At 40.1% G+C, this 27,350-nt stretch overlaps 2 protein-coding genes across 3 annotated transcripts in view; one reads left to right on the top strand and one right to left on the bottom strand.

Annotated features, from left to right (window-relative positions):
• The window catches only part of alpha-Cat (catenin alpha), a 65,349-nt gene extending 54,848 nt beyond the window's left edge, over positions 1–10,501 (bottom strand). For both annotated transcript variants that reach the window (XM_080284107.1, XM_080284108.1), the window contains exon 1: positions 10,442–10,501. The gene's annotated coding sequence lies outside the window, so the exon portion shown is untranslated. The remainder of the gene's footprint in view (positions 1–10,441) is intronic.
• A 275-nt stretch (positions 10,502–10,776) lies between these two features.
• On the top strand, positions 10,777–24,576 carry LOC145414672 (beta-1,3-galactosyltransferase 1-like). The gene is made up of 6 exons (XM_080284190.1): positions 10,777–10,885; positions 14,776–14,896; positions 16,772–16,999; positions 21,870–21,980; positions 22,738–22,960; positions 24,262–24,576. The coding sequence occupies exons 1-6, from the start codon at positions 10,777–10,779 to the stop codon at positions 24,574–24,576; spliced, it is 1,107 nt and encodes a 368-aa protein (XP_080140316.1).
• Positions 24,577–27,350: the final 2,774 nt, after the last annotated feature.

Genomic DNA, 27,350 nt, shown 5'->3' with positions numbered 1-27,350 from the left:
GAGAGAAGAGGGGATGGAAAGAGGGAAAAGGAAACACAGAGGACAGGGGATGGAAGTACGGTAGGTCAGTGTAAGACAAGACAGCGACGATAGGATGGGCAGAGTAGGGATGCAAATGGGGGACAAGGAGAAGAGGGATAGGGAAAAAAAAAAAAAAAAAGAGGAGCGGCGATTTAATGTGGAAAAATGGCAAGAGAAGATAATGAGCGAAAAGAAGGTGAGGGGAAGAGAAAAAAGCAAGGAGAGGAGAGAGATAAGAATGAAAGTGTGGTAACATGGTAGCAAAATGAAAGTGACAAGGAAACATATATGGGTGTGGAATGTTGAGGAAAGGGAGAAAACTGCCAAAAGAGGGAGACGATGGGAGATGTAAGGAAAAGGAAGACGAGGAAAGAGGAAGGGAAGGGAACGAGATGAGCTGGAGGGGGAGGGGGACAAGGGTAATAACGGAAACGGAGAGGGGAGAAGTGAGGAAAAGGGAACAGGAGATAAGGGACAGGGAAAGGGAAGGAGGAAAAGAAAGAGAGGAGGGACGGTAGGAAGGATGAGAAGGAACAGGAGAGGAGGGAGTAAGGGGGAGAGAAAAGGGATAGTGGATGGGAGGGGAGAGGAGGGGTCCAAGCAAGCAGGAACTAGGACAAGAGAATCAATAGGGGTGGTGGTAGTAGTGTCTGGGTTCACATTCCCTAACTCTCGTCGACATTCACACACCAGATTTTACTCACTACCCTGGCTTCTCGCTCTCTCTCTCTCTCTCTGTGTCTGTATTCACATTTCCTAACTCGACATCCACATAAACTCAGATTTTACTTTACCTTGATCTCTCTCTCTCTCTCTCTCTCTCTCTCTCTCTCTCTCTCTCTCTCTCTCTCATCACTTGCTTCTTAATCCCATTCTGATTTAATTCAAAATGGCAGCTTCACTCACTGACCATATTCTTCTAGTGGTTTAATTCTCTTGGTTCCTTCTGTCACTGATTTTAGTCACTCGCGGCATTCACTCTCTCTCTCCGACGTTTCATATTAGCCTACTCGTTTCTCTCCCACTCTCAGCTGTTATTCATTACTGTAGCTTCACTAACTTAAGATTGATAGGGTATTCTTCTTATGGTATGAATTCACTAGCTTCTTTCACCCGCTCTTCACTTTCATAATTATAATCAGTGCATTAAATTTTCTTGTACTGCTTCACTCCGTTTCATTCATTATTTCCAGTCTATTTTAGTTACCTCATTCTATTTTATTCAACAGTTTCCTTCACTCGCTGATCTTAAACACTCAATTCATTCACTCTGCTTTTACTCACTACATTCACCTATCAGTTCTTATGTACCCACAGCATTCAACCAAATTTGGATTTTATTCTCTCTTCTTTCACCCACTTTCAGGTTTTGTTCATACTCCTCCTACATCCACATGGCTATTATTCATGCTTCATTCACTCACTCTCAACTTTCATCACTCTTCCTTCACCCACAAAGCTTTTATTCATTTTCACTCTTCACTCATCCACTGTTCATTCACTCACTGCTGATATTCATTTAAAACATTCACCCACTCTGCTTTTACAAACTTGCTTCACTTACCCACTCTCTGCTTCCACTCACTTTATTTACCCACTATTTGCATCTACTCATTTTCATTATTCTTACGTTCTGCTTTGATTCATTACATTCATACTTGTGCTCATTCTTCATTTCCCCTGTTATGTCTCTGGTCCACCTGGGTTTAGAATCGCGGGGGAGCAGAAACTGTAGCACAACTGTACTGTGAACTTGATACAGTACGGTAAATATCTTAAATGTCAGGACCAACTTGCCTAGCCCCGGGCTCCCACGCTCCTCATGGGGCAATGTAGGATTGGATGATGGATGGATATCTGTTATTATCAAATGTTCAGATTTAACTACTATTCTTGAGTAAAACTAAAATTCAGAGCCAGGGAGATGCCAATGACTGTAATGGATCTTTAATTCTTACTCTTCAGCCTAGCAGTATCAAAAGGTTACCACAGCTACTGTACTTTTGGATATTTTAGCTAATGTCAGAGTATTTAATTCAGCTATGAGAGGACATTCTAAAACTGAAGGGGTTAGGTTAATGACAACACAATGAAGAGATGAGGATTTACAAAGATAATAATTGGCTCAGTTACAACAGCTGTGATGAATGTGTGTTTACTGTAGCTTATATAACTTATGGAACCCACAAACACATTACCATGCCTTTACTTTACTATATCTATTGCCAGACGCCTCAATCCCGTAAGGGGTGGCCACAAACAAATCACCTCCATGTCGCCCTGTCTCCTGCCATTTCACTGTCCTCCCCCAGCTCACACCCCCTTCAACTCATATACCTCTCCACTCCATCCCTCCATCTCATCCTCAGCCTCCCTCTCCCTCTTCCCCCCTCCACTTCACTCACATAGGCTACACTCTCCTCATTAGTCTCTTGCCCTCCATCCTCACCACATGGTCAAACCACCTCAGTGTATTTCTCCACAACGCTCCTTCACTTCCTCTTTTGTCAGTCTGTCTCTTAATGTAATTCCACATATTCCTCTCAAATAACTCATATTGTACTTTACACTGCAGCAATATTTATCAAGCTCCAATGAAAGATATACTGTAAGGTAACTTCTTATTGCTACCGAGTCATAGGCAGACTTGATGCAAATCACCCCAAAGTACAGCGAAATACCATACAGCGTATCATGGACAGGGCTCGTTTTGCGAGCCACAGCTCGCAAATGTGAGTATTTTTTCGCTTCGGCAAACAAATATTACATTCAAGTCGCCTTTTGGCAAGGAGAAAATACATCCACTTCAAAACCCAGTAAACAACAAAATAAGTAAATATCACATAAAGGAACAAAAAAGCACATTGTGATCGATTATTAGGTCTTTCCTTGTCGCCACTGTGAATGTTTCAAACCTCATTATGTGATTCTAATCATCACAATGAGTAAATAAATAAATATATTTATTTCTCGTAAAATATTTCACCTTGTAGTCAGTTTGGCTACTAAAAATTTATTTGGCTTATAAATCTGAAACCTTAGGAGCCAAATGGCTCGCAACCATCGGCAGTTAGCAAGAGCCCTGATGGATGTGGATACTTTCTGCATATTCTTACCACAGTAGAGAAAAATTGCACTAAATAACATACCATGAAGCTAAAACCCGGCACACAATTCAAAGGCCCTTTGTTTCCAGTCCTTCATATGGGAAGGCTTGGGATGAAGGTATCCATGGGCAAGATATAATGATAGCCAAGGCTTTCATAGTTAAATATGAATATATGGTAATGCACAGAGACATACCTCTCCCCAGTATTAGCAAGAGATCTGTAAACAGGGGTGATTTGGGACAAACTTGATTTTTTTCTTCTTTTAAGGATTCTGCTGCAAACAGATGATAAGATGTTAAGTGTACAAGAGACAATGCCTAATGGCCCAATGAAACATACCCAGTAACCATAATTTTTTTCCCCCAAGTCAGGCTTGGCTACATGTATAACATAGCCTACTATATCTTGTGGCATAAGCATAAACATGTACCATATCCGAAATCACCCTGAACCTGGGGAGATTTCACATGCCTGTAACATGATTACAGACAGATGCTAATTTTGCATATAATGAGGCACTGACCACCAGGTAGTATTTCATGGACAAGCATGCATGAATTCTGACACTTTGGGGCAACAAAATGGGATAAATTTAACCTTTTACCGGTATCAAGAACACTCAAGCCTCGATTTAAGGGATTTCGGATTTAAGGGACTCCATATTCTACCTGACAAATGGACAAGACCATTCAAGGTTATGCATATTAATATGGTTCTTTATACAGTACCCATAAAATAATATTCATAATCATATAAATAAGTGAAACAATTATTGCATTTCATAATAAGATTGTCTTTACATGTGGTAAAACAATGGACATTTTTAGGTAAGCAACAAATTGATTCCCCATTTAGTCCCTTAAAACGAGGTTTGAGTGTATTATAGCTGTAGCACCTGTTATAAAGACAGCACTAGCATCAGCATCAGGTATACATTCTTTGGCCAATGGATCTACTTGAGCATACAGTATTACAGAATAACACATCAGTACTGTACTCAGTACAGGCTATCATACTTGTGAATACAGCACAGACACCTGGTGGCAGGACAGCAGAGCCCTCAGGTCTGAATACAATGAGGCCTGGCCTATGCACAGCTGTTTGAGTCCCAAGAGAGTAGGTCAGTCTCTTACCCTGAAATGTTCTGGACTAACATGGCCTAACCTCCAGCCCGTGCCCCAAAGGGAACTAACGGGACTGTCGGATTTTTTAAAAATACAGTAAAACCTCAATATAACGGACTTCAATAGACTGGAATACGTTTTTATCAGACTTGAGGAGCTACCGGACTAAATTCCTATAGATCGGAAAAAGTCCGATAAAGCCAGAAGCAGTCCAGACTGCCTGACCACTTCAGCTATGTTCACCACAATAGGGTAAATAAAAGTCATGTTTATCAGTGTACAGTACAGAATTATTATAAATATTATACCATTTGATTAATGTAGTGAAGTTATAACACAGTACAGTACTGCAGTGGTAGTTAAAACAGTTTAAAAACCGTTCATGCGATCCAGACTAATGTCTGGCAGATCGGAAAAAGTCCGGAATAGCAGGGGGAAGTCCGGATGTCGCTTTTATTGGAATTTCGCATTTTTCAGAATGGTTTGGGCCCCAATTAGTCCATTATAGTGAGGTCTTACTGTAAGTAAACTCTCATTCAATTACAGTACTTGGAGTAATTCAGCCAAGCCCTATGTAGGTTAAAGCGAAATGCCAGATTTTGCATAGTACCCCCCATCGGCTCAATATTTGGTACCGGTATCAAGCCGGATGCCGCGTTACTATCCATCTCGAACCTCTATCCTAAAAACTTTCCCATGGGTAAAAGACGAAAATTAAACATAAAATACATTAAAATAATGATACGGTACAGTAATGCAGCACCGGTTGGCTACCACTTAAGAGCCGGATGATACACCTCAATGCCGGTTATTGCATAGAATCACTGGTTACATAAAGTTCTGGCACTGGATATTGCATAATTTCGCTGGATATTGCTTTAACAGAGCTGAGCCAGCAGTGTCGGATATTACGTTGGGCCGGATGTTGCAACAACGGATAATTGAGAGTTTAGCTACTGTACTTATGTACAATAAATGGGAAATTTCTAGATACTGTACTGCACATACATACAAATATCTATCAGGAAAATTTCTTTGGTTGATGGCACTAGGCTACCTGAGCATAATAAAGTATAATATAACCAAGTACGGTATATTTTGTACATACTGTAACTTACATACTGAATTTTTACAAAGGTAAGATCAAACTTCTAGCAATTTTATAAAACCACTGAACACACTACAACTATAAAATATAATGCAACTTGCCCAATATCCCCTCTTGACTATGGTCCTTTCACCGCAAGAAGTCCGTTCAGATTGGGGCCCACCTGGTGAATCACTACTAGCGATGCTGCCAAATCAACCGTAGTACATGCCTCTCTCTCTCTTATTTTCTATCTATGTGCTATTTGAAATTGTTTTTTATATTCTGTTTACAATAAAGGAAGCTATATAGTACACTGAGTATCACTTTTTAGAATTATAACAACGATTTGAATGAATTCTATGACACGTGGCAGTGCTTTTTTCCCATGTTGCCACGCCGTAGAGTTGCCAATTTGACCACCAATTATCGGATTATCACCTACCCCCATCCCACCTGTTTCTCTCTCCCTCCCTCTCTCTCTCTCTCTCTCTCGTCAATATAACAGAAAGTTCTGATGACGAAGAAAATTATGATTAAAGATCAGAGAGAGGATTAGGCCTACAGGGGAAACCTCTTAAAAATAAAACGCTCCTAGACTTTTACCTCATAAGTGGTGTGGAAAAAAAATTGGAAATAAATAATATATATACAATAAAGAGAGAGAGAGAGAGAGAGAGAGAGAGAGAAACAGGTGAGATCGGGGTAGGTAGGGAGACAGAGTGATAATCCGATAATTGGTGGTCAAATTGGCAACGTCGCACTCGGGGGAATTCCAAATTCTGCCACACCCTGAACGGACTTCTTGCTGCGAAAGGACCATAGCTATAACAACTTGGCTTTGACCACTAGTCTATATGGTACCACACCACCTTCAAAACCATCCTATCCCCCACCTCCAACCACCACCTTAACATAACCCCATCATTCTTACTTGCCATCATCCTAGTTCACTCAAAATTTTCAGAGTATATTTTGTAATAGGCTACACTAAAGTAAAAGTTTGCATATTTACGGTACAATTCACATCTATCTATCTATTGCTAGATGCCATAATCCAGTAAGGGGTGGCCATCTGACTTTGAGTTAGTTATTTTACGGGGTGGGGCACTAACCCTCCACCAACCCACTTACTGACAGGTTGGGAGCACATATGGTTTCGTTATATGGTTACCACCCAGTGCTGTATATAAATGGTTTCTTGGCTTACAGGAAACCATTAGGCTTGTCACTCAATGTAAAGCCACCAGTAAAGGAAAGAAAAGCAATAGGTGGTGACAGGAAAGATGGGAAAAATAGGAAGAGAGGAGGGCAGGCATGGAAAAAGAAAGATAAAGGCTAAGGAAAAAGAAGGCAGCACTACATCAAGTGAGTGGATGATGGTCGCCACCACCTAAGGTACCACAAACAATTCACAGATTTTAATAATTTGTTTTTCAGTTTTCCTAACAGCCTACATAGATACTGGGTACCAGTATGTTTCTAAGTACCATGAAGTACAGCAGCTACAGTACAGTAGCTATTAAACACATCATACTGTACCAGATGTTCTGGTTTGTCACAAAGAAAGTTTTGCAGTATGGTACTGCAAAATATTATTAGTAACAAACTTCCAGTACCCCCCAACTTGGAATCTACAAATCATATACAACTCATTACAGTACTTATTCATCAATGCAGTATATGTGTAATACTGTACAGTACTTGCATAAAATCATAAGTTTTGTAATGACCCAAGAGAACATTTTGATGTACCGGTACTGACACATTTGTTTCTTTCATTTGTCTATGAGCTACTACCTCTATTTATTTTACCGTTTTTTTTTTTTTTTTTTTTTTATGGCACCCAGTGTCCAATGTCATTTTGTTCTATAGACTACCGGTATGGTAACTATCATAATTCTGTAATAATACCAGTAATAATAAAACAGTAACTGTACAGTACTGCACTAAAGAGACTTACAGGGTACTAGTACCAGTACTAAAGGGAACAAGGTACAGTACTTGTACTCTTCCATACACATCTGATCATTCTATCTACAGTACTGTATCTATCGTATCTTTAAAAACCTAATGTCTGAATCCTCGAAGGGGTGGCCACAAACAAATCACCTCCACATCTCCCGTCCTCCATCATCAGGCTGCACTATCTTCAACTTGTAAACCCCTTCTCATATACCAGTATACAGTATACCTCTCCTGCTGGTACTAATTTTCAATTTCCTATACGCATTTCAAAAGCAATGTGCCCTGGTATTTCAAAAACAACTTATCATAATTCTGACTCCAATTTTTTACTGGTAGACCTATCTCTCATGTAACAACTGGGAATGAGACATGGTTAAAAAACATAAAATTACAACATAAACTACAAAAACCTCTACAGCAATCTCATGCTTTTCTAGCCTGTCATCCAAAAATTGGTAGTGAGTCCAGCCTACTAATGGACTGACTGATTGCCACCTATGTTTTCGCACCTAAAAACTGATCACGAACACGATGAAACAAGTTCACTAAGGATACATTTCTGGAAATCATAAAGTTCCACCCTGGGAGCAAGTCTTCCCCTCATTAAGAAATAAATAATAAAATATATGAATAAATAATGACTGGTGTAAAAACAATAACTACAACGTAATATGTTCGACTAGCAAATGCATATAGGCTATTACAGTACTTCAGTATAATTTTCAAGGAAATTATTAAGGTACTACAGGAGTCTGACTTCCTAAACTGTCAGCCATTTCACTGATTATTCAAAGTATAAGTAACCATCAGTTAATACAATTCCTTACAAAAAAAAAAAAAAAAAAAAAAAAAAAAAACTTACTGAGCAACTTTTAATCTAAACCTATCATCCTGCAATCATATAGCTACATTATTCCTAAACAAGATACTGTACCAGTACCCGGTATTGCACCATACCCAGTACTGTATTCTGATTTTCTATGCTAATTTTTTGCAGACTGATCCTTTGGTTCCTTTTAAAAATGAAAATATGTAATACATACCGGTATAAATTTCAGGAAGTTATCTGTTCTGCCTACTGTTTTTTCTTACAGCAAATCTCAATACTTTCTCCATGGATTGATTCTGGACAATATTACAATATCTGCAGGTTTCCCAAAAATATTCTCTCTGTTCTCTGGGTTGGGTCATGCCAAGTAGGCTATGTCTGGTTGCTTTTTACTGACAGGCCTGAAGAAGCAAGCCAAACTCAGCAGAAAATATTTACTTCATTTCTTCCTCAAATGCTTCAAGTATTTTACATAATTTTCTGTGGGCAAATTATGAGTTTATTTTTCCTTTGTCTCCTTCAATATTCTAGCCTTTTACCAGTAGGTGTAAATTTTTAATAGTTACATTGACAGACATGTAAAAAACAGAAGAAAACACTGGAAATAATCTAAAAGTAAAGCAAAGACATTTAAAATAGGTCTAATAAATAAAATGAACATTACTGTATTTACCGGTAGCTATTTAAAGCCTTCATGAAGGGACTTTCAATGTTTGGATTAGGCTATGTTTACTGGTAGTCAGGTTAGAAAGAGCATGGTTTAGAGATCTGGGTAATTTTGGTACTTAAAGCAACTTTACCGTATCTATCATGTCTCAACTTAAAGGTACTGTATCTCAATTTAACATATAGAGTACCGTTGCTAGTTATGGTAACTATCAGATAAAAAGCTAAAATGAAACCTGTTAATACTGAACACTGTTGTGTGAATAACTGATAAAACGCTATCATATGGGCATGGCAATTCCACCTGTGTTAATACTGTACATTCTAACATTCTTAAGGCATGCAATTTTAGTATAATATGTAGCAGGTAACTGCTTCTTGACTTTGGACTACAAAATATATACCATACCATATAAAACAATAAATTTTAACACTTTTAGGGTACAGGTACTGTAGTTTAGGAAGCTGACCAGACGCCCAGACAGCTTTACTGTTGATCCCGGAAGCCTAATCTAACTAGACTGAAATGGGGGCAGCTTTGCCGTTCTAAACCCCCCTATACTTTCAACTACCTAGGATTGCCACTACACCTATGTTGAATGCCCCCAATTACCATATGACCAAAACTTCTAACCTAACCTATCCTAATCAACCTGTGAAAGACCCCTTTGAATATGAAATATGGAAGACCTGCATCCTTATGGTAAAATATTAATGAATACCAATTTTAATCCATGCTGCTTCATGGAAATATTTTATAGTAGCAATATTCCCAAAAAATTACGTTCATCCTAAACCATAGCCACAGTATACCAAATTTCTTAAGCTGTATTCAAGTACAGACTTACTTCTTGCAAACTTGAAATACCGGTTCATATAGCTACCAATACATTTATGGTCTGCACATATTGTTCTGTAACATTCTCAAGACAAAACATGCATACATTAATAAAGAAACCACATTTAATGAGACCTATGTGTGCTGCAAGTCCACTGTTTTTTCACAACTAAGGCTATCCACTACATTCATTTCCTGTTCTCTACTTGCAATATTAACATAATGGAAAAATACTGGTACTTTTAGTTCCAAATCTTTATTCTGTGACTATACTACTTAACGTCAGACAAGGCCAGATAAATAAGAAATACAGCTAATCCAGGTTCTCACTCTTGCCCGAAAAGTGCTAACCTTTTCAACAGTTTTCTGAAGGGCTTCCGTGCCTACCGGTAGACTTGAATTCGACACTCAGTTCATTTTTGGGGGGAGGAGGGAGATTGTGCTGCTGCATTTCTTTGGCCGTGGGTGCAGCTTGCAATTAAGAGTAACTCACACCTAATGTTTGACCAGTGAAAGGTTTATTATTTCACCCAAAGCTGCACTCAGGTATGATTTTTTGTTTCAGTCTAGAACCAGGAACCTCGTAAGCAATCTTTAATAGGCTCTTTTTCTCGATCTAACCTACACAAAGCCCACGTATTTCCTGTCATTTCACTTAGTGCTCTACAGATAAAAGGACCCCAAATATCAGTTGTCAAATAGTAACTGTGCTAAATGAAATAAACTAAACCACTTGAAGTCTTTGTTATTACACGAGCGAAGATATATCTATAGTGCAATACCAAGCACAAAACTTACGTTTATGAAGACAGCTGCCATAAAAATCCAATGGAACCACACAGTACACCTACACTTTAGCCTTTCAAAACATGACTGACCCACCCGAGGCCCCTGAGTCCTGACTGATACCTTGAATGAGTTCGATCACTATTACTATCACGAGTTGTATTTACATTTCAATTCCATAATCGATATAAACACAAAAAATGCATCTAGTCAAGTTTTTCAGTTATAATTAATACAGACACTTCTTCTATCCAGTTATGTTTTCAAGCGTTTTACGATAATAATGTGATGCCAAGGCCAGGCGGGGACAGGTAAACGAACACAGTGCGCGTCCCACAGTTGTTTACATGCGCAGACTCAGGCGCATGCGCCCACGTCAGGTAGATGAGGGGCAGCCGTGGCGCTACGTTCGAATGTTGAAGCTGTCATTGAAAAGATATAATGACATTTTAAATGGTGAATATTACTGGTTATGCACAAGTTAATTACGGATATTGGAAGAGGTAAGATCACAATACTAGTAGAATACAGCCAGCTTGATACCAGATGGCTCTGCGTTCGTAATACATCGGTCGCTAGGGTAACATGATAAACAAATGGCAAGGATTCTGAGACATTTCTTAAGTGCTCGTCGCTCCCACATAAAAAGAGGTAGGAACGTTATAATGCTATAACCTACATTTACAAGTACGTTTATTGCGTGTCACATACCTTACAGGAGTCTTCCGAGCCTTAAATTCTCTCAAACATTGCCTCGAATGGGCAGTTTTACAAACATCGGCAATATACTGATTAGATGTTCGATCGATCTGGAGAGCCCTTAATAATATACAGGGATTTTGTGAACAAAAAACTACTATAAAAAAAGCTAGCGAAATAAATGTCAGCTTACCTGGCCGAAGTGGGATGTCAGTGCTTCATAGTAGCCTACAGATTGGTGTTTGAGGAAAACATTTAGGTGCAAGATGTTTAGGGCAATGATAAGTATATCGTATGATGCTAGGGTTTATGACAGCATATGTAGCAAAGTGTATAGTCCTACAGAGCCGAACAATGAAGACAGTGGAAGTGGTCAGCATCAACAGTTTCAGACAGTCCCCTGAAGGACAATGCTTCATATTTCTTTCTCCACCTTGACCCATAAACTGTTAGATTGTTTCACCCAAGTCCAACAAACCTCCAAAATTCATCCCCGCATCTTATTCTCTGTCTTTTCCCATCAATCCATCTCTGAGTTGCAAGCAAGTTTACCGATTGCCACTTTATTACCCGTTCTATGAAGGACGCGACCTGGTAACACCCATTATTATTTGTTGTGGCAATTATATTATCCACTTTCGTACCTTCTCTTATCCAGAATATATATATATATATATATATATATATATATATATATATATATATATATATATATTACTGTATATATATATATATATTACTGTATATATATATATATATATATATATATATATATATATATATATTACTGTATATATATATATATATATATATATATATATAGGTAGATAACTGAAGCAACTGACTCTCCCTTTGAGCAAAGACGAATAATAAAGGTAAACAAAGCCAGCAAAAACATCATTTTGTTTATTCTCGTCACGTTTCCATCCTCACATGGATCATCAGACCTAAGAAACAGACTAGTCTATATTAAAGGTCTCTAGAATACGGAAAAAAAAAAAAAAAAGAATAATATTAGGTACCGGTTAAAAAAAAAAAAAATGAACTGATACAGGGGTACATCAAGGAAACGTATTTATGAACTCTCTTAAGCCTAAGTTTAGTATAGGACTGCCTGTACATATGCCCGTCTTCACTATAACAGTACAGCTACCAAACACTTCACAACAAAAATTAATCACTGCGGCTATGAAAGGGAAAAAACGAGAAAACCAAAATTGTGATAACTGTTATGGAGACGATAATCCTGTACATAAGTCAAGATCATTTATAAATAACTCTCCAGGTCACTCTGTAAAAGGCGTCAGGGAAGATGAGAAATTTTCACTTTGTGGGAATGTGACCCTTTCATAACTCCCCCGCCCCCCCCTCTCTCTCTCTCTCTTCTTCCGAGTGTTACATAATTCTGCTCGCTGCTATCAACCTTCCGAAGTCTCAGTCAGCCATTCGTTTAAGATTTCTCTCAGTTAAACAAAATCGTGTGATCTTAGCTTGCTCAAATTAATTACCTAAATGTGTCCATATCGGTGTAGGGGGATAATATAGCTAAGGAAGCCAGTTTTATTCCTGCTTTTTTCTTATCACACACCTCCCCTCTCCCTCTTCCTCTCCAATTCATCCACGTCATAAGCGCATGTGTGAATTGATAACACACAAGGTTATAACAGAGTTGGCTGCGCAGTGTCTTGGGCTATTCAGTAGTATTCCTGACGATAAGCAGTGAATGTGATCGCTCTCCTCTGATTTTTAGTATTGCCAAAAAAATAATGTGATAGCCACCGGAATCTCTGTGCCAGGATCGGTGTGTACAGATTAGACAAATGGACATCGCGAACGGTAAAGTTGGTGAGTTTTCATTCTTTTCTGTTCTGCCACTGTTTTCATACCAATCTTTGCAGTGCAACGTTTAAAGAAAAGTATTTTGTTCAAGTTCATGCCTTGTGATTTTATAAGTGACCATAAATGTATTTAGACAAGTGAAATCGTGTCCGGGAAGAATCAGAATGTACAGTCCATTCATTTTTGGTCATAAACCTGTACAGTGCGACGTTCGAATTTATTTTATTTTTTTTACTACTGGGACGATTTTTAAAGACTGCATTGGTCTAGAAAACTAAAATATTCGACTAGAGTCAAATCGTGTTCTTTCCTGCCATTATGCAAGCGTCTGTTAGCATCACTGCAATTTTTGTTGCATATGTAGCGGTAACCAATCTATTCTCGTATACCATGTAAGTTGCTAATGAACTGGGTTGGGTTTTTAATGAACTGATAATGAAATGGGATGGGTTTTTAATGAAGTCTGAAGTGAAAGCAAAGACATTCAATTTCTGTGGAAAATTTACGAGGCATTCTCCCTGAAGTGGGAACGCGGGGATCGGACCCAGGTCAGAGATGAGTTAGATGACACTTTACAAGGAGTTCCCATCTCTTATCTGTATCACGAATCTTATCGTGTCGAAATACCACAAGAGAAGCCCAAATCTCCAACATTTGATGTCACTATATTACTTCGGCACAAAATAAATAAATACGCCGGAATTTCCAACTATCACTTTTAAAGCATTCGTTAAAAACTTAAACAATGATTAGGAGAAAAAAGTATGTAGAGGCCATCTTAAATTGTTATATATTGTTCTTTATGCGGTACCATATCAGTTTATCAGTAACCAAGCCTGTCCTTATCAGTTTATGCTTGAGCTTCAAAATCAGTGTGTACGTCCAAATGAGGACAGAGCTCAAACATCTTACCCAGCAGATTCGTGTGTTTGTGTGCTCCCAATTTTCCTCTATATGGACTTTGAATTGGGGTCTCCGCTCGTTTCGCTCGCACCGAACCTCAATAAGTGCTGAACCAACGTCTATGAAAGTGGGGAAAAATTTACACAACTAAAAAAATAAAACCCATTAAAGTGGAAATTTTAGAAATGGTAACCCTAGCCCATGAAAGAAGAACATTTACAGGTATGAACCGTAATCTATGAGAGTGGAAGATTGTAGAAGTGAAGCTCAAATTCATGAAAGTTTAAAATATAGCCTATGCAATATATACCAAGGAACTGATGTCTATGCAGGAATATTTATCAGTGGGAAGAAAGGCCCATGAAAGTGAAAAAAACAATGTCAACCCCATTCCATTGAAGTTGAATAATAAGTGGCGACAAACCAAAAGTTCTGCTGGAGATATTTTTCAAACTGGAAGGATTTGATTATATCTTCCATTAACCGATTCAATAATATCTTTTCTATTAACCCATTTTCTTCCTAAGTCAAGTAAAATCGTCTGGAGATATTTAAAAGGATGTAGTGAGGTGGTTAATAGATAAAGAAACGTGGCATCTGAAAATGACAGGTGATTTGATTATCATATAAAGATGGTTGTGCTATCGCTGCATTATCGTATTCGCCTTACTGCTCTCTTCCAAATACACCTTTCTACTCTCCCTCAGTATCTATCTACCTGTCTACCTACCTATCTATCTGTCAGCTCTCTTCTTTCACAGACTGAAGTGCTGTTCGGTGCCTCATCGTCTTCGTCATCCACCTCTGCCATTATACACCTTCCCGCTCTCCCTCTCCCTCATCGTCATCATCATCTCTCTCTCCGTCTATCTATCTATCTTACCTATATTCTTTTTCCCTCACAGACCCCAGAGCTACACGCTACCTCCTCGTCTTCGTCATCTTCCTCTCCTTCATTTACACCGTCCTCATCTCCCTCGCTCTCAATACATCTGGGAAGACGGAGCCCTTCTCTCACCCGCCTAGGTAAGTCGAGTTAGAGGCGTATACAGTAGAGTCTTGTTCTAGGTGGCACAGATGGATTCGTAGCACCTCTTTCTAGGCGTTTTATTTTACACCGGAATATTCTCTTACATGATTTTTATCTATCTGTCCATAGTCGGACACCTTAATCCCGTAAGGGGTGGCCACAAACATATCGCCTCCGTGTCGCCCTGTCCCCTGCCATTTCGCTGCATTCCCCCAACTTACTTCCTCAGTTTCTCATATACCTCTCTACTCCGTCCCTCCATCTCATCCTCAGGTCTCCCTCTCCCTCTACCCCCCTCCACCATCTCACTTACATACACTCTCCTAGTTAGTCTCTCACTTTTCATCCTCTCTAAATGGCCAAACGTATCGTTTGTTTCGTTTATGAAGGCTCCAACATGCATGCGTCGGCCTTAGTCATCTAATGGCGGTACTCCATGCTGCTCGATCTCTGACAGCCTCCCTGCTCTGTCCCTTATCCCTGAGGTCACACTCTATGACCTCGTCCTAGGTCGTTTTCGGTCTGCCTCTCGCAGATCTACCCCCAGCGTTCACACTTCTCACTGTCTTCCTTCCCATACCCTAGCTATCTCAATCGTCTCCTCATCACAATATCAATACACTCCGGTCCTATCCTTCCTCTCAGCTCTTCCATCGTAAACCTAGCCCCCTCCAGGCCTCGCATTCAAGGATGCACTGCATACTCACCTAATCACTGTCATTTCTGTACGTTTGAGCCTACGAATATTCTCTCCCTTTCCTGCCCAGGTCGCCCAACCGTACATCATTACACTCCTAACACATGTAGCATACAAAGATACCTCAGCATGGAGGGAGAGCCGTCTCAGTATCAGGAAAGGCAACAGCTCCCTGAACTTCTTCCAACCACTCCTCACTCTAGCCATAGGGCTGTATGGATGGCAGTGGTGTTAAAGTTCGATTTTTTTTTTTCATTGTTGGTGATATATTTTGTTTTTTGTCATACGATAACTTGTTGCTATCGGTAGAGAGGTGGCCTGCAGTCCTACCGGACCCAGGTTCAAATCTCCGCTGGGGCAGGGAACAGTTTAAGGATTTGAATTTCATTAAATCAGACTTTACCGATCTACTACAAGACCCGCCGACATGTAAAAATACCCCCGCTAATACCAGTACACCAGTCATGTATGAGACAGCCCTAGCATGTATTCAATATGGACGGTGGGTGTTAGCGCCGAAGTGGTGACATGTAGAGATGTATGGTATGCAGAAGGACTACTGGGCCTTGGGAGCAGGCTGTGAAGCCTATGCCCAAGGTCGGTCACATAAAAAAACAAAACAAAACAAAAAACATTAACGGCTCATCCCATCCTTAGATAGGTAAAAGAGGCCAGGATGATGATGATAATAACACTGTTACGTAACCTGCGTGTTGTTTTATATCTGATATGCTGGAATATGGAGTCCACTTCTGTGTCATAGTATCAGTCCCATTCATCTCCCGTACATGGTATAGGTTATATAACTACAGAAGCTAAACATCTATAATCCACCGACTTTAATGAGACGTAAGATGTAGAAGTAGAAGAAAAAGCAGACGCTGATAACATATACGTAGAATTAATAGAATTACAATTCATAAGTACAACCAATAGTAGTGGACAAAGCAAAAGTAAGGAAGAAATTGTAGATGTATAAATACAGGAAAAAGGAGTAGAAGTTGAGAAAAAAAAAGAAGTGGGGGAGGAGGAGGAGAAGAAAAAGAATCATGCAATAATTCCAAGGGAGCAGGCCACATTAATCTACTACTACTCTCTCCTTGCAGTCACCACTATGCCAGCATTGACAAAACTTCAGTTACAACCGAATTCAGTTACTCTTCAGTTACTACAGGTTCTACAGAGACATGCCTGAGTTCAACATGACGGGTCCCACGGTGAACCCAGTGCCGCGGGAGGTGAGGTGGTACGAGGATTTGGGACAGGAGCCGACGCCGATCTGCAACGAGACGCACCCGTTCATACTGGCCGTTGTCCCCTCAGCCGTCCACCATTTTGAAGCTCGCCAGCGCGTAAGAAACACCTGGGCCAACCCGAAATACTACCCTTACACCGGCTTGAGGTTAGGAAAATAAATGAGAATAGTAAATTCTAGAAAAAGTCAAAGAAAATGTGGATATAAGTTAAAGCTAGAAGTCTATCTATCTATCTATTGCCAGACGCCTCAATCCCGTTTGGGGTGGCCACAAACAAATCGCCTCCAAGTCGCCCTGTCCCCCGCCATTTCACTCCCCTGCTCCCAACTCACACCCCCCTCTCTCATATACCTCTCCACCCCATCCCTTCATCTCATCCTCGGCCTCCCCCTCCCTCTTCCCCCCTCCACCTCACTCACATACACTCTCTTCGTCAGTCTTTCACCCTCCATCCTCTCCACATGGCCAAACCACCTCAGTGTGTTCCTCATAACGCTTCCTATCACATCCACATCCACACCACAACGCTCCTTTATATCCTCATTCGTCAGCCTGTCTCTCCACGTGACTCCACAGGCTCCTCTTAAATAACTCATTTCCACTGCTCTCACTCTTGACTTGTGTCCTTCCAACAATGTCCAAGCTTCACTTCCGTACGTTAGAGTTGGTATCACAATACTGTCATGTAGTAACTTTTTCACTTCCATGCTCACTTCCCTGTTTCTTATCACTGCTTTCAAAGAACCAGCAACCTTTCTTCCCTGCTGTACCCTTTCAAGCATTTCACCCTCCAAACCTCCATCCTTACTCATCACACTACCCAAATACTTAAACGTACTCACATTTTCCAATTCCTCACCATCCAACCTCGCTGTACATTCACTAACTTCACCTCTCTCAAAGACCATCACTTTACTCTTCCCTACATTCACCTTTAGGTTCCGTTTCTTACACACTCTCTCAAACTCATCCACCAAGCCTTGCAGCTCCCCTTCGTCTTCACTCAACAACACAGTATCATCTGCAAACAACAGTACAGGGAGTTTCCAAACACTATCCTCTCTCACCAGGGCCACTCCAACATCCACTACCCTACCTTGTACCTCTTTTATTACCCCATCCATGTACAGATTGAACAACCATGGAGACATGACACATCCCTGTTTCAAACCAACTTTCAAAGAGAAAAATTCACTTAGTTCACCATCCACACGCACTGCAGCCTTCGCACCATCGTACATACTCTTCACAGCATTCAACAACTTCCCATCTACTCCATATATTCTTAACACTTTCCACAATCCTTGTCTATCCACCCTGTCATATGCTTTCTCCAAATCCATGAAAGCCGCATACAACTTCTTTCCCTTCTCTAGAAACTTTTCCACTAAAGATCTAAGAATGAATATCTGATCTACACAACCTCTTCCCTTCCTAAAGCCTCCCTGTTCTTCTCCAACTAATTTCTCTGTTCTTTCTTTAACTCTGTCTATAAGTATCCTACCATACACTTTTCCTATTATACTAAGAAGACAAATGCCCCTATGATTACCACACACTTCTTTTTCCCCTTTTCCTTTGTACAGGGTAATAATTATACCTGACTTCCAATCCTCCGGGACTCTACCTTCCTCCCAGGCCAATCTGCACATCTTCCACATCCATTCTACTACTATCTCTCCCCCATGCTTCAGCATTTCACCACACACTCCATCAATTCCTGGGGCTTTCCCCGATTTAACTTTCTTCATTGCTTCCACAACTTCTATCCTACTGATTTCTTCCTGTCTTCTCACCTCCCTCCTTCTCCCAGCCATTCCCCAGCCACTTATACTCGCACTACTTCCATCCTCTACGTTCAACAATTCCTTAAAGTGTTCTCTCCATCTGTTCACTTTTTCTCCCTTCTCCACTAGTAATCTACCATTTTTATCTTTCACTCCCCTGCTAACTTCACTTCCACCCTGTCTAACTCTTTTCACCTCTTTCCAGAACATTTTCTTACAGTCCCTCCACTTTACACTCAAATTCCTTCCAAATTCCTCATCCACTCTCTTCTTACTCTCTCTTACTAATCTTTTCACCTCTCTCTTTCTTTCCACATATAACTCTCTCTTCCGCCTCTCAACTTCTTCCACGCCCCTATTTCTCATCCATTCATTGTATGCTTTCTTCTTTTGTGCCACAGCCTGTTTCACCTCTTCAGTCCACCACGCTGTTCCTTGCACCCCCCTCCGTCTTCTCTTCCTTCCACACACCACATCACATGCTGCACATATTTCTTCTGTAAATATCTTACACACACCTTCCACGTCTCCCATCTGCTCCAATTCATATTTGCCCAATCGTTCTTCCACTTCTCTCTCTTATACTCTGCCTTTTTTCTCATCCTCTTGTAACCTTTCCACTCTCCTTGCAACTACTCCTTCCTCTCGTCTTTCCCTTCTTCTATTCCTCCATCTTACTTGCATCCTAATTCTGGCCACCACCAAGTAGTGGTCAGAAAGTCCACTCCCCCAACCTCTATACACTCTTGCATCCTTTAAACATCTTCGCATCCTTTCATCCACACACACATAATCAATCATTGCCTTCCTTTCATTCAGTTCACCACCCACCCTTCTCATCACTCGCCATGTATACCTGTGGATCATTTTATGCCTGAAGAGGGTATTGGCTATCACCAACCCCCTCCCATCACAAATGTCCACTAACGCACTCCCATTCTCATCTATCTCAGCAGGCACACCCCACTCACCAACTATTCCATCCACCTTCACATTACCAACTTTTCCATTCATATCACCAATCAAAAACACTCTCATTCCTTCCAAACTTTTCCATGCACACTTCCACATTTGTCCAGAACTCTTCTCTCACTCTTCTAGCACGATCTTGCGTTGGCGCATACACACACACACAATCGCCCACATTTGTATTCCAACTTTCAACTTTACCCACACAATCCTTGACCCAACTGATCCATACTGTCTTATGCTCTTCTTCCATCTACACATATCATCCTTACACTGGCTTGAGGTTAGTTTCGTAAATCTGAGTTCATACTATATCCAAGTGCGAAGTAAATATGTAACTAAGCCAAGGTATATCCAAATGCTAAAATATATAAGTAAACCCATATCAGAGTATATCCAAATGCTAAAAAACTAGATTAGAGCATATCTAAGTGTTAAGTAAATCTGAAAGTAAACCCATGGGACGTAAATCTAAACGTTAAAGTAAAAAGTAGAAAAAGGTGCCGGTTAAAGTAAATATAGAACTAGGCTTAAATTTTTAAATAAAGGAGCCCCAATTTAAGTCGGAAATGAAGCATATAAATTTGGAACCTAGTAGCGCATACGAGTCTAGAACCATCCTTACTCTGGCTTGAGGATAGTAAAGTGAATAAGGGTAAAATAAATAAAATAACTGATTAATGTAGTACTAGGCCTAAATAGAGAAGTGTTGTAGGGAAAATCCATAAGAGAAATATCTATTCTAGCTTCAGATTAGTTAAGTAAATCTGTGAAAAAAAAATGTCTAAGAAAGAAGTAAATCAGTAAGAAAGAAGAGTGTAAAAATTCTGTAGGCTAAATTTGCAAGTAAAGTAATTAGATGGTGAAAATAAATCTGACACAGAAAACTGAAGTAAATCAAGAAGTGTAAAAATAAAAGTGTAGATATTAACTTATAGAAAGTAAATTTAGAAACATTAAATATTTGAGTAAAGTTATTTTGAACGTGGAGAGAGAGAGAGAGAGAGAGAGAGAGAGAGAGAGAGAGAGAGAGAGAGAGAGAGTAATAATTAATTTTCGTGAGGGAGGCTATGTTTATCTGGCACGAAAACGACCATCTTTTAAATATTTAATACCTCGTCTGTTCCTCTGTTCTGGTCCCCTTCTTTTTATCAATGTCTCGGTCACCCTTTCCTTCACTACAACCAGCTAATGGTCTTCAGTCTTTAGTGGCTACCTTACCGTATTTGCTCAGTTCATTTCTTCATTCCTTTCCTCTAAACGCTTATCAGTTTGGCGCCATTCCTTCATGTCTCCATTAATTCACTTCAAACTTGGCGCAATTGTTTCTTGGGTAAGCACCGCAAAGCACGTTTTTCACATGTCGGATTTAGGTGTTTTACAGGGTTTATAGGGCCAAAGTTCAAAGTATATAAAAAACATTTACTGAAATATGATAAAATGATTCCACAGAGTTCAACTTTTGCGAGGAGAGGTGGAGATATTATTATTTGAGACCATCCTGCATGCACATAGGAATAATGGAATGATGGAAACCTATAATTTTTGCAACAGTCTTTCAATTTTGCAACTCTCTTGGCGCTTGCCTGAGCTATCAAAGACTTAGACGATTTCATTCAGCTGAAATGAACTTCCAGAGGTGAAATGTTAAAGCAGGCTGGATATTACCTTTCAAGTATAAAAAAAAAAAAATCCCAATCTCAATTAAACCAACTGGAGACATTGTGCTAACTAAAACGCCTAGCAAAAGATTAATTATGGCTTCATGGACATTGTTTTATATACCTTGACAACGATGAGTCTCTACCAAGCTGAATAAAATCATGGGCAGGTATATATAAGAATGACGTTATCTATGTAAACTGAGACAGTTTCTTGACCTTCAGTAGTTGGGAAGTTCTTTAGCGACAGGTAACATAATGCAATCTAACCTGACCTCACAGAACCCCTTACTGCGCCTTATTTCTCATATCCCATTAACTGTCACTTAAATCTTATATCTCCTCTAACTCCTATGTCCCCTTAACTACCCATTAACTCTTAAATTCCCTTTATTGCCCTTTAATTCTTATAGCCCTTTAAATGCCCCATAATTCTTACAGCCCTTTACATGTCCCTTAATTCTCATAGCCCTTTAAATGCCCTTAAATTCTAATACCACACCTTTATCTCGCCCAACTCCACCCCCACCTAACCTAATACCACACCTTTATCTCGCCCAACTCCACCCCCACCTAACTCACCCTAACCTGCCCCACAGAGCCATCTTCGTGCTGGGCGCCACCACCAACGACACACTTCAGAAGCTGGTCAGGGAGGAGATAGCCTGTCACCGAGACATCATACAGAACACATTCATCGATTCGTACAGGTCAGATACGGCACGAATTTCTGTATATTCGTGTTTATTACCTAGATGGCTGGTCGGCTAGTGTTAAAGAGTTAATTATATGACTAAGATGAAAGCTAAAGGCAAGATGGAGGAGTAAAACAGAAGAGTATATGCATAAGGACTCGAAGCTTGGACTGGTAGGACGGAGTAACGTCGTGATGAAATATGGCAGACATTTTTATCGCTGCCATCCATGATAAACTCTGGGACTGGGCACCTGACAATAAATACAACAGATGAATGAATAAGAATAAATAGGTACCCTACTCAAAAGAATTAATCTCTTCAGGGTAATGTTTTTTGTCCTACATGTGCCTACAGAAGCAAAAGACCCAACCTTCACCACACCCTTCTTGAGATACCTGACGCATCTCGTGGTTCTCCGGCGTGAATGCAAGATGAAGAGTTTCCCAAGATCAATAAAAGGAGAGACAGTGTTTGCCCCTATGACTGCTATGGTTTCTCTCAAGCCATAAAATCCCTACAAGTTAAAAAAAAATGTAGAAGTTCAAGTATAGCTTACCTGAAAGAAAAACTAACTCGTATCCTCTACCCTACCCTACCCTACCCTACCCTACTAACCTAACCTAACCTAACCCAACCCAACAAAACCCAACTTAACCTGACCTAACCTAACCCAACCCAACCTAAATCTAACCTAACCTAACCTAACCTAACCCAACCCATCCTAACCAAACCTACCCTAACCTAACCCGACCCGTACCTGTCTCACCAGGAACCTGACCTACAAAAGCATCTCGTGGCTGTCCTGGGTGAACGATTGGTGCCTGGACACGCCCTACATCGCCAAGGTGGACGACGACGTGATAGTCAACCCCTTCAGCCTGTACCGCGCCCTTGAGATCAGGTTCCAAGAAGACCCCTCACCAGGCCAGATCTTCGGCATGGTGGAGGAGAAGTATAAGCCACTCAGGGACGGCAAGTGGAATGTCAGCACGGTGAGTTGAAAGGAAGTTTGATTCAGCAGAGTGTAGACAGATAGATAGACAGATAGATAAATAGACACAGATAGATAGATAGATAGACTGATAGATGGGTAGAGCGAGACACAAAAATACATACGCGCATGCATACATATAAACATCCACACACTACAGACTGGTAAAAACATACATACTTCCCCTGCCATTCCACTTACATCCCCCCCCCAAAAAAAAAAAATAATAATAATAATAGATAAATAATATACACAATTTTCTCACTAATCCAGCCCCAAACCACGTGCATCCCTCCGACAGTCATCAGCCACGCAAAATTGTTGCTATTACGTAAGACTTATACCCACATGGGCGTTTTGTTTACCAAGAAGATTCGAAAGTTTCCGCCGTACGCAGGTGTGAAGAGGGTCCAAGATGGGCAGAAAATGTTGCATCTTTTCAATAAATAATTCATAATTAACCCATTTGAATAATCCTCTGCACTGTTAAATTATTATTATTATTTATTATTATTATTTATTATTATTATTATTATTATTATTATTATTAATTATTATTATTATTATTATTATTTTCAGTACCACGTTTCCACTCACATTCCACCAACGATCATCAAGAAGTCGTGTGCAAAATTGTCACATTATTTTACAGCTAAAGTCGATTTGTTTATGACAATAATTTACCCTTCCCAGATCAGTTTATGGCCAGATTATGTTCAAATTGGAGGGTGGATTTGACCAGTAATCAAGTAGACTCATTTCAACCTCTTAAGTAAGGCTCATCAAATTTCAAGCAACCACAGCTCAGTATTCAAGTTGCGAGAGCAGCCTGGTTCTTAAAAAAAAAAAAAAAAATACTACCCAGGGGCGGATCCGGCGTGTGTGTGTGTGTGTGTGTGTGTGTGTGTGAGGGCAAAGGAGTTCAGACACGCATTTTCAGTCATGCCATAAAAAAAAAAAAAAAAGTACACAGCCCAGAATACGAGAGCAAAAATTTAAAATAAAAACGTTACCCAAGTTTTCCCGTTTCATTTTGTATGAGTCTGATCCAGTCGATTAGGTTTCGTAGTTTATGGTTACAAAAAGTTTTTATCTCCGCTATAATTTTTTAATATATGGCTGTCTTGAGAGAATTAAAAAAAAAAAAAAAGGCGGGGACTTCCTTTTTACTAAATCTTGAATCCGCCGTCATTAAAAAAAGAAAAAGAAAAGTGTACCGCCTTTTTTTTTTTTTATTTTAACTATATTCTTTATTCTTTAATGATTCCTCGACCCCCTCCTGAATTCTCTTCCCCGTCACAGGAGGAGTACCCGGAGGAATACTACCCAACCTTCGTCCTTGGTCCGGCTTACATCGTGGGCAGGAACGCGGTGGAGAAGCTTCTAGACATGGCCAGTCACACGCCTCTGCTGTGGCTGGAGGACGTCTATATCACGGGCCTGGTGGCGGGGGCGGCAGGTGTGGAGCGTGTGCAGATATATAAACTCTTCACCAGACATCGCCACCGCAAGATTTATAGAAGTTCCGCCTTCCTCACTAGCTCCTCCTCCCCAAAAAGAAAACAGCAATTATGGGAGAGCATACTTAAATTCTCCAAGTGTTGTCGATATTTGTGATGTACCAAGGAATTTAAGTGGATGACTGAATTGCTGCTAAGTACCCGATATTTATAGCAGTTCCCCCTCCTCACTGGCATTCCGAAAAGAGAAAAACGCGTATTTGGGAGGGGGAACCTAAATACTCCCTGTGCTCCAGTTATTTCTCATGTATTATGGAACTGTAGTGAACTACTGAAATGCTGCTAATAAAGTAATGTGATAAACTCGTAAATAAATAAGTCTGTCTGAGGAGGATATACAGTGGCTACAAGGTGATGAAAAATCCGGGTATTTTGGAGCGGACACTTGCTCCAAATTCTATCAAGATTTGCGATAAGACAAGATATTAAGTTCTACTACTGCTGTACCGTGTCTACGTCCCATTTACGGCATGTCGGTCCCTTTTCTCCCAGGAACACCATGCCACACAGTCATCTATGGGCAGAAAAAGCAAAATGTATCTCAGCTTAAGAAGGCTAGCCTCATAAGGGCAGTGAGCAGCAGAAATGGTAAGATAATAGCCAAATTTACGTCCCTGTCTTTACACGGAACTTAAAAGTATAGTGTTGTTAATATATATCCAAACTGATGTGGTAAACCTGCAAACAGATCTAAATCCAGGTCAGTACCTGGGATGAACTAGTGAGGGAAAACTTCAAGACGACGTAAAATGCTGCAAATGTGTGTGGAGCACCGCTGGTTAAATGAGTGGATATTTGTGACACTTATCAGTAGAGGAATCAGGTGACGGGCGCGTGCTGCTATTGACGTAATGTGCTTTCAAATAGTTTTTAAGGACGAGACTTCAATGATACAATGCGTTCGACAGAAGACAAGGCGGCCCATGAATGAGTTTTGAAAATATGCCGAAGCTGGTAGAAAATGAACTGGATTTTGAAAGTGCTGTGGAACTGTGACGTACAGCATTAACCCCTGCAGTAAGAGGACGTCATTTATATTTTGTTCTTAGTATCTCTTGGCGATTTTGTTCAGCTACATTTTTTTTTTCACTTAACCATACTACTTTTACACTAAGCTGGTCTAAAATTGCCATCTCTCCAGCTTGAGTGCCGAGATGCAGCGATAGATTAACACTAGAAAATGGTGTTAGTAACAAAGAAGTGCTGTGGAGAAGGATACAGAGTGGTAGTATTGTTATTTTCTGCCACTACGTGAAACGAGCCACAAAAGGACGAAAATCTGAGCCAAGTTAGAATAAAAGGAGTATACTAGGGGGCCCTCTTATGCTGAATAAAATCGTCTTGAGGCACCAAGAATTAACCCGTAAAATAAGCCACAGGGTTATAGGTTTAAACTCACAGATGAGGATTTTAGACACCAAACAGACAGAATTAAAAAGAGAAAATGAGAGAAAAAAAGAAAGTAGTGTCGAAGTGGTTTGAAATGCCGTACCTGACAACAAATGCCTTACGGACACTGAGGTTCAGCTAAAGTCTATTTGAGTAAGGAAGGTACACAGATAAACATAATATGTATGGATAGACAAACAGACACAGACATGAAAGTAAGCAGAGACAGTGTTGGAGGGAAGCGAATCGAGTGCCTTAAAATAAATAAGTAAATATACATATATATCTCTCCAAATCGCTTAACATGGGAAATTATTAGCACACACACACACACACACACACACCGCTCGCTGGTGCAGTGGTAACGCTCTCGCTTGCCAACTGGTGGACGGGAGTTCGCGCCTCGCTCAGGTTGCGAAAAGTTTCACTGACGAAGTGGGTGGTTACTGTCCCCCTTGAGCAAGGGGACGGGTGTGTGCGTGTGTGAAGGTCACAGCCTTGCCCTTAGATCGGACTATATGAGCTCTCAGCTCCTTTCCGGGAGGGTAAAAGCTGACGATCACGACCATCAGGTGATCCTAACCGACCCGGTGAATTACACACCTAGCCATCATGAGTGTATTATTGCCACGTGTACATCACTATCTACCTCAGTGATACATTAGCGGTCAATAGTTCTGTTACACCATCAAGGAACACTCCAAACCCAACTAGATCCTTTAAATCTAACACCTGACACTGAAGCTGGTTATAAAAGTTATAATTTTGCTTTAATAATTCTTCTAAGACTCAAATTTGTGAAAAAAAACAAACGACGTCCCAAAACTGTACCAAAACATACCGCCATCTTGGTAAAAAAAATTATATTCTGTCTATAATCTGTAAGTATAATTGGTTTGCTATCATCTAACGGAACTGGGCTATCCGCAGCTCAGATACTTAAAAGTCGTGGTTGCATGGAATTTTATGAGCCGTTCTTAGGAATGAGTCTCCTTGGTCACTGGTCAGATTTACTTGAGGCACGGTTGAGTAGAATCTGATGAATGTTTGCTATGCGTTGGGATGAGTCTCCTTAGTTACTAGTCAAATTTACCCTCCAGTCTGACTACAATGGGCCATCAAAAAAGGAGTTAGGGATCTCTGTCAGAGGAAAACAAATGCGCTATACTGTAATTTCAGTACTTCAAAATCACAGACTGTAAAGAGATTTTTTACCATAAATGTACCTATTAAAAAAAAAAAGGTCATGTGTTCGCTACTCTAAGCTGCACCGCAATAAAGATGACATTTAATTTTATTGTTTCCTTTGATTCTCCTGTGTGTGTGTGTGTGTGTGGATATGTGAAGTGTCTTACATGAAGCCCTTTAACGTGGCTATTGTTCAATTGTTTGGTTTGATATGCTGGTGGAAATATGTGGCAATGACACACCTCCTTATCACTGAGATAAGGAGAGAGTGAGCAGGGATGCCAAAGAAAGATA

Source organism: Coenobita brevimanus, chromosome 100 (assembly GCF_032717465.1).
Source record: "Coenobita brevimanus isolate Jiangsu-jjx chromosome 100, ASM3271746v2, whole genome shotgun sequence".
NCBI classification, from domain to species: Eukaryota; Metazoa; Arthropoda; class Malacostraca; order Decapoda; family Coenobitidae; genus Coenobita; species Coenobita brevimanus.
Note: the sequence above shows the minus strand (reverse complement) of the source record. Positions and strands in the feature narration are given on the sequence as shown.

Excerpts from the sequence above, each read along its gene's own strand:
- LOC145414672 (XM_080284190.1), top strand. The coding sequence starts at position 10,777 with ATGCGCAGACTCAGGCGCATGCGCCCACGTCAGGTAGATGAGGGGCAG. Across the intron at positions 17,000-21,869 it reads TACCCTTACACCGGCTTGAG|AGCCATCTTCGTGCTGGGCG; the intron begins GTTAGGAAAATA and ends CCTGCCCCACAG. Across the intron at positions 22,961-24,261 it reads GCAAGTGGAATGTCAGCACG|GAGGAGTACCCGGAGGAATA; the intron begins GTGAGTTGAAAG and ends TCCCCGTCACAG.